At 38.3% G+C, this 14,742-nt stretch overlaps 1 protein-coding gene across 8 annotated transcripts in view; it reads right to left on the reverse strand.

The window, feature by feature from the left end:
* ANKRD42 (ankyrin repeat domain 42) overlaps positions 1 to 14,742 on the reverse strand; it is a 187,395-nt gene that overhangs the window by 112,495 nt on the left and 60,158 nt on the right. For 7 of the 8 annotated variants that reach the window (XR_637595.4, XM_031653071.1, XM_009187029.4 and 4 more), the window contains 2 exons: positions 13,667 to 13,811; positions 5,520 to 5,602 (listed from right to left, as the gene is read on the reverse strand). Coding sequence is in view for 7 of the 8 variants with exons in the window: in XM_031653071.1 (XP_031508931.1) it covers positions 5,520 to 5,602; positions 13,667 to 13,811 (228 nt within the window). In the remaining variant the exon portion in view is untranslated. Of the gene's footprint in view, positions 1 to 5,431; positions 5,603 to 13,666; positions 13,812 to 14,742 lie in introns of those variants that run through there. The other variant, XM_009187031.3, reaches the window with a different exon arrangement.

The following is a 14,742-nucleotide window of genomic DNA, read 5'->3' on the forward strand; positions in this document are numbered from 1 at the left end:
CCCCGTGTAGCCTAACTGGGAGACATCTGCCAGTAGGGGTTGAAAGACACCTCATATAGGTGGCTCCCCCTCTGGGACGAAGCTTCCAGAGGAAAGATCAGGCAGCAATATTTGCTGTTCTGCAGCCGCTGCTGGTGATACCCAGGTAAACAGGGTCTGGAGTGGACCTCCAGCAAACTCCAACAGACCTGCAGCTGAGGGACCTGACTGTTAGAAGGAAAACAAACAGAAAGGAATAGCATCAGCATCAACAAAAAGGTCATCCACACCAAAATCCTATCTATCGGTCACCAACATCAAAGACCAAAGGTAGATAAAACAACAAAGATGGGGAGAAACCAGAGCAGAAAAGCTGAAAATTGTAAAAATCAGAGCGCCTCTCCTCCTCCAAAGGATTGCAGTTCCTTGCCAACAATGGAACAGAGCTGGATGGAGAATGACTTTGACGAGTTGACAGAAGCAGGCTTCAGAAGGTTGGTAATAACAAACTTCTCCAAGCTAAAGGAAGATGTTCGAACCCATCGCAAGGAAGCTAAAAACCTTGAAAAAAGATTATGAATGGCTAATTAAAATAAACAGCATAGAGAAGACCTTAAATGACCTGATGGAGCTGAAAACCATGGCACCAGAACTTTGTGATGCATGCCCAAGCTTCAATAGCCAATTTGATCAAGTGGAAGAAAGGGTATCAGTGATTAAAGATCAAATGAATGAAATAAAGTGAGAATACAAGGTGAGAGAAAAAAGAGTAAAAAGAAATGAACAAAGCCTCCAAGAAATATGCGAGTCTGTGAAAAGACCAAATATACGTTTGATTGGTGTACCTGAAAGTGATGGGAAGAATGGAACCAAGTTGGAAAACACTCTTCAGGATATTATCCAGGAGAACTTCCCCAACCTAGCAAGGAAGGCCAACATTCAAATTCAGGAAATACAGAGAACATCACAAAGATACTCCTCGAGAAGAGCAACCCCAAGACACATAATTGTCAGATTCACAAAGGTTGAAATGAAGGAAAAAGTGTGTTAAGGGCAACCAGAAAGGAAGGTCGAGTTACCCACAAAGGGAAGCCCATCAGACTAACAGTGGATCTCTTGGCAGAAACTCTACAAGCCAGAAGAGAGTGGGGGCCAATATTCAACATTCTTAAAGAAAAGAATTTTCAACCCAGAATTTCATATCCAGCCAAACTAAGTTTCATAAGTGAAGGAGAAATAAAATCCTTTACAGACAAGCAAATGCTGAGAGATTTTTGTCACCACCAGGCCTGCCTCACAAGAGCTCCTGAAGGAAGCACTAAACATGGAAAGCAACAACCAGTACCAGCCACTGCAAAAACATGCCAAATTGTAAAAACTATTGATGCTAGGAAGAAAGGGCATCAATTAATGGGCGAAATAACCAGCTAACATCATAATGACAGGATCAAATTCACACATAACAATATTAACCTTAAATGTAAATGGACTAAATGCCCCCAATTAAAAGACACAGACTGGCAAATTGGATAGCGTCAAGACTCATCAGTATGCTGTATTCAGGAGACCGATCTCACATGCAAAGACGCACACAGACTCAAAATAAAGGGATGGAGGAAGATCTACCAAGCAAATGGAAAGAAAAAAAAAAAAGGAGGGGTTGCAATCCTAGTCTCTGATTAAACAGACTTTAAATCAACAAAGATCAAAAGAGACAAAGAAGGCCATTACGTAATGGTAAAGGGATCAATTCAACAAGAAGAGCTGACTATCCTAAATATATATGCACCCAATACAAGAGAACCCAGATTCATAACGCAAGTCCTTAGAGACTTAGAACAGAAATCACAACAAACTGTCCCTCAGACCACAGTGCAATCAAATCAGAACTCAGGATTAAGAAACTCACACAAAACCACTCAACTACATGGAAACTGAACAACCTGCTCCTGAATGACTACTGGGTACATAACGAAATGAAGGCAGAAATAAAGATGTTCTTTGAAACCAATGAGAACAAAGATACAACATACTAGAATTTCTGGGACACATTTAAAGCAGTGTGTAGAGGGAAATTTATAGCACTAAATGCCCACAAGAAAAAGAAGGAAAGATCTAAAATTGACACCCTAACATCACAATTGAAAGAACTAGAGAAGCAAGAGCAAACACATTCAAAAGCTAGCAGAAGGCAAGAAATAACCAAGATCAGAGCAGAACTGAAGGAGATAGAGACACAAAAAACCCTTCAAAAAAATCAATGAATCTAGGAGCTGGTTTTTTGAAGAGATCAACAAAATTGATAGACCGCTAGCTAGACGAATAAAGAAGAAAAGATAAGAATCAAATAGATGCAATAAAAAATGATAAAGGGGATATCACCACCAGCCCCACAGAAATACAAACTACCATCAGAGAATACTATAAACACCTCTATGCAAATAAACTAGAAAATCTAGAAGAAATGGATAAATTCCTGGACACTTACACCCTCCCAAGACTAAACCAGAAGAAGTTGAATCCCTGAATAGACAAATAGCAGGCTCTGAAATTGAGGCAATAATAAATAGCCTACCAACCAAAAAAAGTCCAGGACCAGACAGATTCACAGCCAAATTCTACCAGAGGCACAAAGAGGAGCTGTACAAAATAGTTTCCTTCTGAAACTATTCCAATCAACAGAAAAAGAGGGAATCCCCCTAACTCATTTTATGAGACTGACATCATCCTGATACCAAAGCCTGGCAGAGACACAACAACGAAAGAATTTTAGAGCAATATCTGTGATGAACATTGATGCGAAAATCCTCAATAAAATACTGGCAAACCGAATCCAGCAGCACATCAAAAAGCTTATCCACCACCATTATGTCGGCTTCATCCCTGGGATGCAAGGGTGGTTCAACATACGCAAATCAATAAACGTAATCCATCACATAAACAGAACCAAAAACAAAAACTACATGATTATCTCAACAGATGCAGAAAAGGCCTTTGACAAAATTCAACAGCCCTTCATGCCAAAAACTCTCAATAAACTAGGTATTGATGGGCCGTATCTCAAAATAAAGAGCTATTTATGACAAACCCACAGCCAATATCGTACTGAATGGGCAAAAACTGGAAACATTCCCTTTGAAAACTGGCACAAGACAGGGATGCCCTCTCTCTCCACTCCTATTCAACATAGTGTGGGAAGTTCTGGCCAGGACAATCAGGCAGGAGAAATAAATAAAGAGTATTCAATTAGGAAAAGAGGAAGTCAAATTGTCCATGTTTGCAGATGACATGATTGTATATTAAGAAAACCCCATCGTCTCAGCCCAAAATCTCCTTACGCTGATAGGCAACTTCAGCAAAGTCTCTGGATTCAAAATCAATGTGCAAAAATCACAAGCATTCTTATACACCAATAACAGACAAAAAGAGAGTCAAATCATGAGTGAACTCCCATTCACAATTGCTTCAAAAAGAATAAAATACCTAGGAATCCAACTTAAAGGGATGTGAAGGACCTCTTCAAGGAGAACTACAAACCACTGCTCAATGGAATAAAAGAGGCAACAAACAAATGGAAGAATATTCCATGCTCATGGACAGGAAAAATCAATATCATGAAAATGGCCATACTGCCCAAGGTAATTAATAGATTCAATGCCATCCCCATTAAGCTACCAATGACTTTCTTCACAGAATTCGAAAAAACTACTTTCAAGTTCATATGGAACCAGAAAAGAGCCCACATTGCCAAAACAATCCTAAGCCAAAAGAACAAAGCTGGAGGCATCACACTACCTGACTTCAAACTATACAACAAGACTACAGTAACCAAAACAGCATGGTACTGGTACCAAAACAGAGATGTAGACCAATGGAACTGAACAGAGCCCTCAGAAATAATGCCACACATGTATAACCATCTGATCTTCGACAAACCTGACAAAAACAAGAAATGGGGAAAGGATTCCCTATTTAATAAATGGTGCTGGGAAAACTGGCTAGCCCTATGTAGAAAGCTGAAACTGGATCCCTTTCTTACACCTTATACAAAAATCAATTCAAGATGGATTAGAGAGTTAAATATTAGACCTAAAACCATAAAAACCCTAGAAGAAAACCTAGGCAATACCATTTAGGACATAGGCATGGGCAAGAACTTCATGTCTAAAACACCAAAAGCAATGGCAACAAAAGCCAAAATTGACAAATGGGATCTAATTAAACAAGAGCTTCTGCACAGCAAAAGAAACTACCATCAGAGTGAACAGGCAACCTGCAGAATGGGAGAAAAGTTTTGCAATCTACCCATCTGACAAAGGGCTAATATCCAGAACCTACAAAGAATTCAAACAAATTTACAAGAAAAGAACAACCCCATCAAAAAGTGGGCAAAGGACATAAACAGACATGTCTCAAAAGAAGACATTTATGTACCCAACAGACACATGAAAAAAATGCTCATCATCACTAGCCACCAGAGAAATGCAAATCAAAACCACAATGAGATACCATCTCACACCTAGTTAGAATGGCGATCATTAAAAAGTCAGGAAACAACAGGTGCTGGAGAGGATGTGGAGAAATAGGAACACTTTTACACTGTTGGTGGGACTGTAAACTAGTTCAACCATTGTGGAAGACAGTGTGGCGATTCCTCAAGGATCTAGAACTAGAAATACCATTTGACCCAGCCATCCCATTACTGGGTATATACCCAAAGGATTATAAATCATGCTGCTATAAAGACACATGCACACGTATGGTTATTGCGGCACTATTCACAATAGCAAAGTCTTGGAACCAACCCAAATGTCCATCAGTGACAGACTGGTTTTAGAAAATGTGGCACATACACACCATGGAATACTATGCAGCCATAAAAAAAGGATGAGTTTATGTCCTTTGTAGGAACATAGATGCAGCTGGAAACCATCATTCTCAGCAAACTATCGCAAGACAGAAAACCTAACACCGCATGTTCTCACTCATAGGTAGGAACTGAACAATGAGAACACTTGGACACAGGGTGGGGAACATCACACACCGGGGCCTGTCGTGGGGGAGGGGTAGTGGGGAGGGATAGCATTAGGAGATACACCTAATGTAAATGATGAGTTAATAGGTGCAGCACACCAACATGGCACATATACCCATATGTAACAAACCTGCACGTTATGCACATGTATCCTAGAACTTAAAGTATAAATAAAAAAAAAGAAAGTGAACTATAACTAGATTTCTTTTGATTACTATACCAGCTATTTTAAAGCTTATGTAAATACTTGTAAAATTAATTACTCATAAATCTCTTGTCTTGCCTGTGTAGAGTTATATAAGAATAATATCGGGAGAAGGTGTACAACTGAGTCCATGTCATTTAAAAAATCTCTAAATCTCTTTAACATTTCTGCCTTCAGAATTGGAATAGAAGCATATCAGAGTAATTCTGAGAGAGTTTGTATAGACTTACATTTATATCAATTTTTTTAATGAAAGAGAAAAATCTAGCAGGTTAATTTAGTCATTTCACTGATTAGTACCTTCTCACAAACACTCCTCCAGAAGAAACCTTTTTTTTTACTCGCCTCTTCTCTTTGTTTGACTCACAAGAAGCGCTGTCTTCCTATAAACAAAGGAAAAGAGGGTCAAATACAATTTTCATGCTAGCACACATTTTCGTCTTTCTACATTGCCTATTCAAAAGAAAAAAAATTAACCATGCTAGTATTTTCAACTCTGATTAAATTTCTTTTAGGATTTTTTGTGAATAAATTCCCAAATCTGAAGTACCAGTGTATTATATTGTGCTGAATCATATGACTAGGAGGCAACTTAAGAACTAGAGAAAGAATATAGAAAATTTAGTGGGTAAGAGGTGGCTACTTGTCAGATATAGCCAATTTTCAATGTTATCTCATTCAGTTTTATCTCTACCTAAAGATCCCCAGACACTAATATTTAACAAGATATTGGTAACTGAAAGTGTTAGTATGTCATCTTCTGGATTCTTTTGCCAGTCCCATAGTGCTGCGAATCATTCCCTAGCTTCCCCATTCCCTCTTTTGTTTTTGTACTTGATCCCTCTACTGCTCTCGTCTCATTGTGCACTTTGCCTAGTCTCCTGGTCTCACTGTTTCTGAATATTTCTTGTCCATCTTGGTATTCTTAAGACCCAGCACGGAAGAATCAATAAATACTATGGTAAGGAGCAAGCAGGGCTGGAAACACAATGAGTGGTCACTAGATGTTAATTATCTTTGAGTAATTCTTCCAATCAAAAATGCTCTGCATCTAGTTAGGCAGGACAGCTCTGAACACAGACGCTCTAAGAACAGCACAAGGACCATGTCCCTGGGGAGAGCCCATGGCTGGAGTTAGTTCCCCAGGGTGTTCCTGCCCACACCTTTTCTAATGAGTCCAGTTAGTTTAACTCAATAGTGTGTGAACATGGAAGTAAGCTGCCATTATCCAACACCGCCTGGAAAAACAACCATGCATCTGGTCCCTCCCATATCCCTCAGCTGCAAACTTGAGAGTAGGATAAACTTCTAGCTTTCTCTTATAGTGGCCAGGTGTTTGTGGGCATAGGGCAATACAGATGGTCTCTTCTCTTGGGAAAAAAGCTTAGCGGCCAGTCTGAAGAAAAATAACAAACCTTTGATTGGGACTCAGCATATGATACAACTGTTCTTCGTACTATACATAAAAAATAAAGTGTAGTGAGTAGCATTACCAATATTTTAAAGATGAGGCCAGGTGCGGTGGCTCACGACTATAATCCCAGCACTTTGGGAGGCCAAGGCAGGCAGATCACTTGAGGTCAGGAGTTCAAGACTAGCCTGGCCAACCCTATCTCCATTAAAAATACAAAAATTAGCTGGGCTTGGTGATGCATGCCTGTAATCCCAGCTGCTCAGGAGGCTGAGGCATAAGAATCGCTTGAACCCAGGAGACAGAGGTTGCAGTGAGCCGAGATTGTGCCACTGCACTCCAGCTTGGGCGACAGAGCAAGACCTTGTCTCAAAAGAAAAAAGAAAAACACTCAGGTGGGGCAGGAGTTTAACCTAATCTAACTAGATGGAATTAGAGAAAGAATATAGAAAATTTAGGGGGAAGAGGTGGCTACTTGTCAGATATAGCCAATTTTCCAGTGCTTTAATAAGAGTTATGACTTCCAGAAACAGGCAGGGTATGGTGGCTCACATCTGTAATCCCAGCGCTTTAGGAGGCTGTCGTGGGCAGATCGCTTTGAGCTCAGGAGTTTGAGACCAACCTGGACAACAATCCCCCCTCTCTACAAAAAATACAGAAAAAATTTAGCTGGGCATGGTGGCTCATGCCTGTAGTCCCAGCTACTCACGAGGCTGAGGCTGGAGGATTGCTTAAGCCTGGGAAGTGGAGGCTGCAGTGAGCCGAGATCATGACCCTGAATGCCAGCCAGGGCACAGAGTGAGACTCTGTCTCAAAAAAATTAATTAAAGAGTTCCAAAGACAGTAATACTTATTTTTCTTTACCTTTTATATATTAGAAGAGACCTTAAGGATTCCAAATTTTCTAGAAACAGTGGTTAAATAACAAAGTCCCTCCTAACACCAAATATGTAACTTGTTCTATCAAACCAAGTCTTAAAATACAACTACTTCAAAAGAAAATATGTGCTTGGCATTCAACAGGCCTTCCATAATTGTTCACTGAAGGTTCCATATCTCCAAATTTCTAAAAGCTTCTGCATTTGGAGAACATTTTTCACCAAGATTACTCGTTTCTTTATCTTACATTATAGCCAAGAAGTATATTTCTCCCTAATACATGTTTTCTCCTAAACTCAACAGAACTATATATTAAGATACTAAATACATGAATCATAATGCTTAAGCACCAAAAGCAATTCTAAATGTAAATGCAATCTATTACTACAACAAAATTAGACAAAAATCCTTGTGGTGAAAATGTATATATTTTTTTACCCTGAAAGAATTAACAGGTTTGTTGAACAGATTAAAATTCTACACATAAAACTGTTGACTTTGTGGATCTACCAATTATTGCTGGGATATATGGAATTCTTATTTTTCAAAAAGCCTATGCACTCTGAAAATTCTAGACAGCATATGAAACTATAAGAGAATTCCACCTTCTTGCTTACCAGTACAGACTCTTAACAGTGTCAAAACCAACCCTTCTCCCCCAAAAAAGTAGGGTATAAACAAAGAGAAAGAAAGGCAAATCACAAACTTTTAGAACTTCCCCAAGCCAAGAGTTAAATGTGGATAAACTCCCTGAAATCCTCAAATTACTCCACGGGCCACTCTAGGTACATAAGCTAGGATGTCATAGGTCAGAGAGAAGCCCAGCAGAAACCATATCAAAGTTCAACCTTGTTCCAGACCTTTGTAGGTAGAAAATAAGGTTAAGTGAAACATGGAAGGTAACCATGGAATATTGCCAGTTCCCGGTTAGCCATTCTTGATTAGCAAACATGGCCCAAAGCTGTAGATCAAGGACTTCCTGAATAATACTGGTTCTGGAGACAGAAGCTATGAGTTCAGTGCTCCATAAATCTCTCTGTGGACAGACAGCTCTGCCAAAGCTATTACATTATATTTAAGTATATATTTAAATATATATATATATATAAAAAATACTTAAAACATTAGTTTAAATTTACTGTTTTAAGTACTATATATATATATATCAAAGAGCACAAAGGAAAAAAAGGTACAGCTTGATGCATTTTGTGACCATGACTGAGATCAAGAGACTGGACATTACCAGCATCCCAGAAGCCTCCATTTGCCCCTTCCTAGGCACTACTGACTTATCTTACCGATTTGTGGACTACATGGAATCATACAGTATGTACTCTTTCATATTGCTTTCTTTTAGTCAGCACAGTGTTTGTGAAATTCATTCATAGTGATGTGTAGAGTAGTAATTCATACATTTTCATTGCTATATAATATTCCATTGTATGAATATAGCAAAATGTATTGATTCTTACTGTTGAGGGAATTTTTAGATGATTCTAGTTTGAGAGATATATATAATAAGGCTGACAAGAACATTCATGTATATATTTTTTGGTGTCCACCTGTGTACACAAAGAAACATGTACTAATTCCACTAGGAATTAATTTTTCAAAGTGGTAAAGCCAATTTACACTGCCACCATTGGTATATAAAATCTCCAGTTGTTCCACATCCTCACCAACATTTGGTAACGTCCATTTTAATTTTTGCCATTCTGATGGGTATATATTGGTATCTTGTTTGGGTTTTAATTTACATTTCTAATAACCAGTGATTTTGAGCACAATTTCATGTTTACTGGCCCACTTGGATATCTTCTTTTGTGAAGTGCCTATGCAAGTCTTGCCCAGTTTTTTTACTGGACTGTCTTTTTCACATTGATTTGTATAAGTTCTTTATATATTCTGGATACAACTTTTTCAGATAGGAGTGAAGAAAGAAAAGCAGAGAGAAAGAAAGGAAATATGCTTTTCTACACTTTGGCTTGCCTTTTCAAATCTGTTCATATAATCTTTGATGAACTGAAGTCTTATTTTAATGAAGTCCAGTCTACCCATTTTTTCCTACCCCAAGGTCATGAAGATATCCTATGTTATATTTTATCATCTCAACTTCCAATTTAAGACATATCTTGAAATATATGTTTGAACTTATAGTGTAACATTTTAACAAAATTACTACCAATTTTTAAGTTTTCATAAGTAAATTAACCCTATTAAAAAGCTATCATCAGGCCAGGCACAGTGGCTCACACATGTAATCCCAGCACTTTGGGAGGCGGAGGTGGGTGGATCACAAGGTCAGGAGTTCAAGACCAGCCTGGCCAAGATAGTGAAACCCCGTCTCTATTAAAAATACAAAAAAATTAGCCAGGCGTGGTGGTGGGCGCCTGTACTCCCAGCCACTCGGGCGGCTGAGGCAAAGAATTGCTTGAACCTGGGAGGTGGAGGTTGCAGTGAGCCAAGATCACGCCACTGCTCTCCAGTCAGGGCAACAGAGTGAGACTCATCTCAGAAAAAAAAAAAAAAAAAAAAAAGCTATCATCAGAAGTTTTCAAAGAAACAGTTTCAAAATAAATGTTCCTAAAAGCACAGAAAGAGGGAGTGTGAGGGGTTTATAATAGCAGTAACAAGTGGTGTTAAAAGCATAGACTGGGGGCTAGACAGGTTGAAATCATGGCTAGCCATCTAACAAGCTTTGTAACTTTATAAATTATTCATTTTATCTGAGAGTTGATTGCTTCATTTGTAAAATGAAGATGGTATCTGCTGAATATAAAGTCTTAACACTAAGCCCAATATACTCAAAACCTGTTGTTAATGATGACCAAGATGATGTTATTAACATAAGTTAAATGATCTCAAAAAACTTAGATTTTCAGTACTGTGGGTAAACTAAGTGCCCAATCATGCTGTACTACAAATGACAAGAAGCCCTCAGACCAGTACAAGGTGCTTGATGGAAGGAGAGATCACGTGTGACCAGGGAGACTAGGAAAGGGGTGATAAATGAGACGGTTCCTAGGGGATTTTACAGAGTCAACAGGCAGTTTTCAAGGTATATGGACAAATTGAACAAAGGCTTAATGATGGGAAAGCATAGGGTAGCTTAAGAAAAAATAAGCTATTAATATATGTAGGAGAATAGACAAAAATAAGGTTGGTGAGGTAGGTTAGGGCTGAATGTCAAACTGAAGAATCAGTACTTATTCAGGTAAGGAAGATTTTCAATCCAAGGAGTGACAAGAAAATCAAGCTGACCACTGTGAGTCAAATGGATTTGGATAGGGAAGGAGTAAATACCAAAATTCTATCACAGTAGTTCAGAAAGAAAGATATAGAAACCTAAACTAGGGAAGCAGTGAAAGTAGAGAGCATGTTCCCACCTACGGGATGGGCTCACTTTTTGTATGACCTAAAGGAGAAAACATAGCTAATCATTAAGAGTCCAAGACTGGGTAGTTGAGAAAATAGTGATGCCATTAATTTAAATGCAGAAATAGGGGAGAGAATCTGGTCTTGATATTGAGCTTGGTTCTGAACATTTTTTTTTTTTTTAATTCAAGCACCACCGGGAATTTCAGGTGGAAATGTCCAGTTGACAAGCAGTGAGAAATACAGGTGGGGAGCCCTGGTGGGGACAACAGTACTAAAGTATGGATTTGATAGTCATTTCCACAGAAGTATTAGAAAAATATAATCTGGAGGCAGAGATTCTGAGTTTGCTCTTGCCTTATACTAGCTGTATGCTCTAACAAGACTCTCAACTTCTCTGAGCCTCTGCTTTCTCATTTATAACACGGGATCAAATATATATATATCATTCTACCTCCTCATAGGGTTGATGCAGACTAAAATGAGATAATATCTGAGAAAGTGCTATAAAAACAGCTGTTATCAAAAAAGTGCTTTATATATGTCAAACTATCCTAGGTAACTATTCTAAGATTTTTTTTCTCAGTAAAAATTGTACTATTGCTGATTATTTTGGGGTCTGAGGATCTTAAGGTACAATAGAATGCAATCATAGGTCCTGACCAGAAGGTGGCAGGAGAAAGACTTAGAGCTTCTTGAGGATTCCATATTTATAGTTCTGAATGATAAGTTCATTTTACTTATACTTTATATATAATTAGACTCCCAAATAAATTCTTCCTATCCTTAGCTGCATGTGGCTCTACACGTTTATTTATCCACTGACCGTATCAATTCATCTGTAATATAGAAAATGGAAAAAAAGAAAGGGAGTAAATAATACAACGACTACTACTATATAGTGAATACCTCTGTGTGCTAGAAACCGCATTCAGGATTTCTACACAATATTCCATTTAACATCAATACAATCCTATGAGGTAGGTATTATTATTCCTCATTTTAAAGCCAAGGAAATTGAGATTCAAGCTTTTGCAAGTGAAAATAAACAGTGCCAGAGTTGCAGCTGCCATGAAAGCTCAGTGACATTTGCTTATTTACAAAAATTAGGTATAACCTAAAGCAAGAATGCAAAAAACAATGAATTCTGAGCACAGGGACCTTGAGTCAGCTCTCCTGAAAGCCTACACATTGTTGGTAAAGTGAAGTTTTAGGGAAGCAAAACTGTGGAGTATGAAACCAGATCCAACCTGAGAACAGATGCTTCTGAGTAAGCAACGAGAATTTCTAAATAGCTAAAAGACAGAAAACATTTCTAAGTAGACAGTTTGGAATGGTTCAAAAGAAAATGTGTAGCTTGGGTGACCACCCCAAAATATTGTCCCACCTAGGCAACTGAAGAACAACAACTTAGCCTTGACAACAAAGCAAGATCCCGACCTTACAGAAAAAAAATAAAAAAAATGAAAAAAATTTAAAAAAATAATTGGCCAGGTGTGTTAGTGCATGCCTATAGTCCCAGCTACCTGGGAGGCTGAGGCAAGAGGATCAGTTGAACCTAGGGAGTTTGAGGCTACAGTGCTCTATGATGGCACCACTCCACTGAAGTATGGGTGACAAGAGCAACACCCTGTGTCAAAAAAAGAAAAAACAAAGAACGACAACTTACCTTTCTACTTTTGAGGAGACTGGGAGTCACAGAGTCCCTGCCACAAGGTGGAGAGGTAACAGATTTGATTGGAAGCAGTAAGTTATAAATGGTACTGTGTCCTGTAGCCCTCTAACCAACACATGACTGTATAGCTGGCCTCTCTGATACTAAAGTTTCCCCATGTGCTAAAGGTTGTACAAGAAGAGGGTTGCAAAATGAAGAGAATAGATTAATTATTATAGTTAATTATATTTCTTGGAAAATCAACCACTGGTGAGACACCAAAACCCAGAGAAACTGAGGAAGTGATTATATTTGCATATGCATAGAAATACACATGCATGTTTGCAGATAAATAGAATTTTGTCTAATATGGTATGTACTAAATTGTTAACAATAACTTCTTCTGGAGAGTGGAACTTAGTGTCAGAAGGAACATCTATCTTGTTTTTAACACTATACAACAAACATGTTTTATTATTTTAATATTTTTAAAGTGGTTATTGAAGAGACCAATGACTAGTTTGTGCAAAATAAAAAGAAGCCAGGAAGATTCTATAATATTAATAGATCAGATTTGAGGTGACACAAGCCTCAAACAGAATTAATTCATCCATGATGACTGATGAAGAAACTTCCCTATGGAAAGAAAATATGGATTCCATTCAAAGCACTTTATTTCGGTTATTTAGAATATTAAAATATACATATCCTCTAGCTGTCTTAGAATTCTTATTGATTACTCTGCTTATGAGAATATTTTCTCCTTCTATGGTACAATATTAAAAATAATACTTAGGAACCAGGCTGCTGTTTGTAGATAGATAGATAGATAGATAGATAGATAGATAGATAGATAAGACAGATGTGTGTGTGTATATAGAAAGTTACATAGTTACACATAGTGTGTGTGTGTACATATATTCCTTTAATCCTGTCATCAGCTCTAGAAAGTATAAGTTATCATCGCCAGTTTATAGCTGAGGCACAAAAAGGTTAAATGAGTAGCCCAAATCAAAAAAGACTATAGCCAGGATTCAAGTCCAAAGAGCCCCAGCCCAAAGCTTGTACTCTTAGCCACTCTTGTATATATTTGTTGAGAAAAATAAATGTATTAAAAAGGACACCAACCATAGCCACAAAGTTGGGGACTTGAATTTTTTCCAGTGTTTCCCTGAGTTGATCAACCTCTGCTCGATATTCATCAAGCTGACATTCTAATTTTTCTCTGCGTAGTCGCTCATACTCCAGCTGGCCCTGCAGTTCTTTGATGGTCCTATCAAAAACAAAAATTTTTAAAAATCAATCACCAATGTCAACTAACTATTTTTAATAGTGGAAAGCATTCATGCATTGTATTTAAGGCAAATAAAACAAAGAAATCATTTATTCAACAAATATGTATTAAGGTTCTACTATGAACGAGCACTGACCTAGGTACTAGGGATACAGTGGTGAACGAAAGGCCCAAAATCTGCCTTCCTGGACCTTACTACTGCATAGTAGAGATATGCAGACAATAAGGAAAATAAATAAGTAAAATATATGGTATGTTGGAAGGTAGTGCTAAAGGAGAAAACAAAAATAAAGCAGGAAAGAGTAGTATAAAATGTTGTGGAAGAGGGGCTTAACATTTCCTACAGTGGCTAGGGAAGGCTTTACTGATAAGGGGGCTTCTAAGCCAAGCCCTGAAGAAAATAAGAGAGATAACCCTGTAGACATTAGAGGAAAAGCATTCCAGACAAAAGGAACAAGTACAAAGGCCCTAAAGTAGAAGTATGCCTGAAGAAGTACAAGAAAAACAGAGGCCAATGCAATAGAATCGTTTAAAGAATAAAAGGGAGGCCAGGCATGGTGGCTCATGCCTGTAACCCCAGCACTTTGGGAGGCTGAGGCAGGTGGATCATTTGAGGCCAGCCTGGCCAACACGGTGTAACCCTATCTCTACTAAAAATACGAAAAAAAAAAAAAAAAGTCAAGTGTGGTGGCACACACCTGAAATCCCAGCTACTTGGGAAGCTAATGCATGAGAATCACTTGAACCCAGGAGGCGTGGATGCAGTGAGCTGAGATCATGCCACTACCCTCTAGCGTGGATGACAGAGCAAGACTCTGTCTCAAAAAAAAAAAAAAAAGAGAGAGAGAGAGAGGCCGGGCACAGTGGTTCACACCTGTAATCATAGCACTTTGGGAGGCCAAGGCAGAAG

Source organism: Papio anubis, chromosome 12, assembly GCF_008728515.1.
Source record: "Papio anubis isolate 15944 chromosome 12, Panubis1.0, whole genome shotgun sequence".
NCBI classification, from domain to species: domain Eukaryota; kingdom Metazoa; phylum Chordata; class Mammalia; order Primates; family Cercopithecidae; genus Papio; species Papio anubis.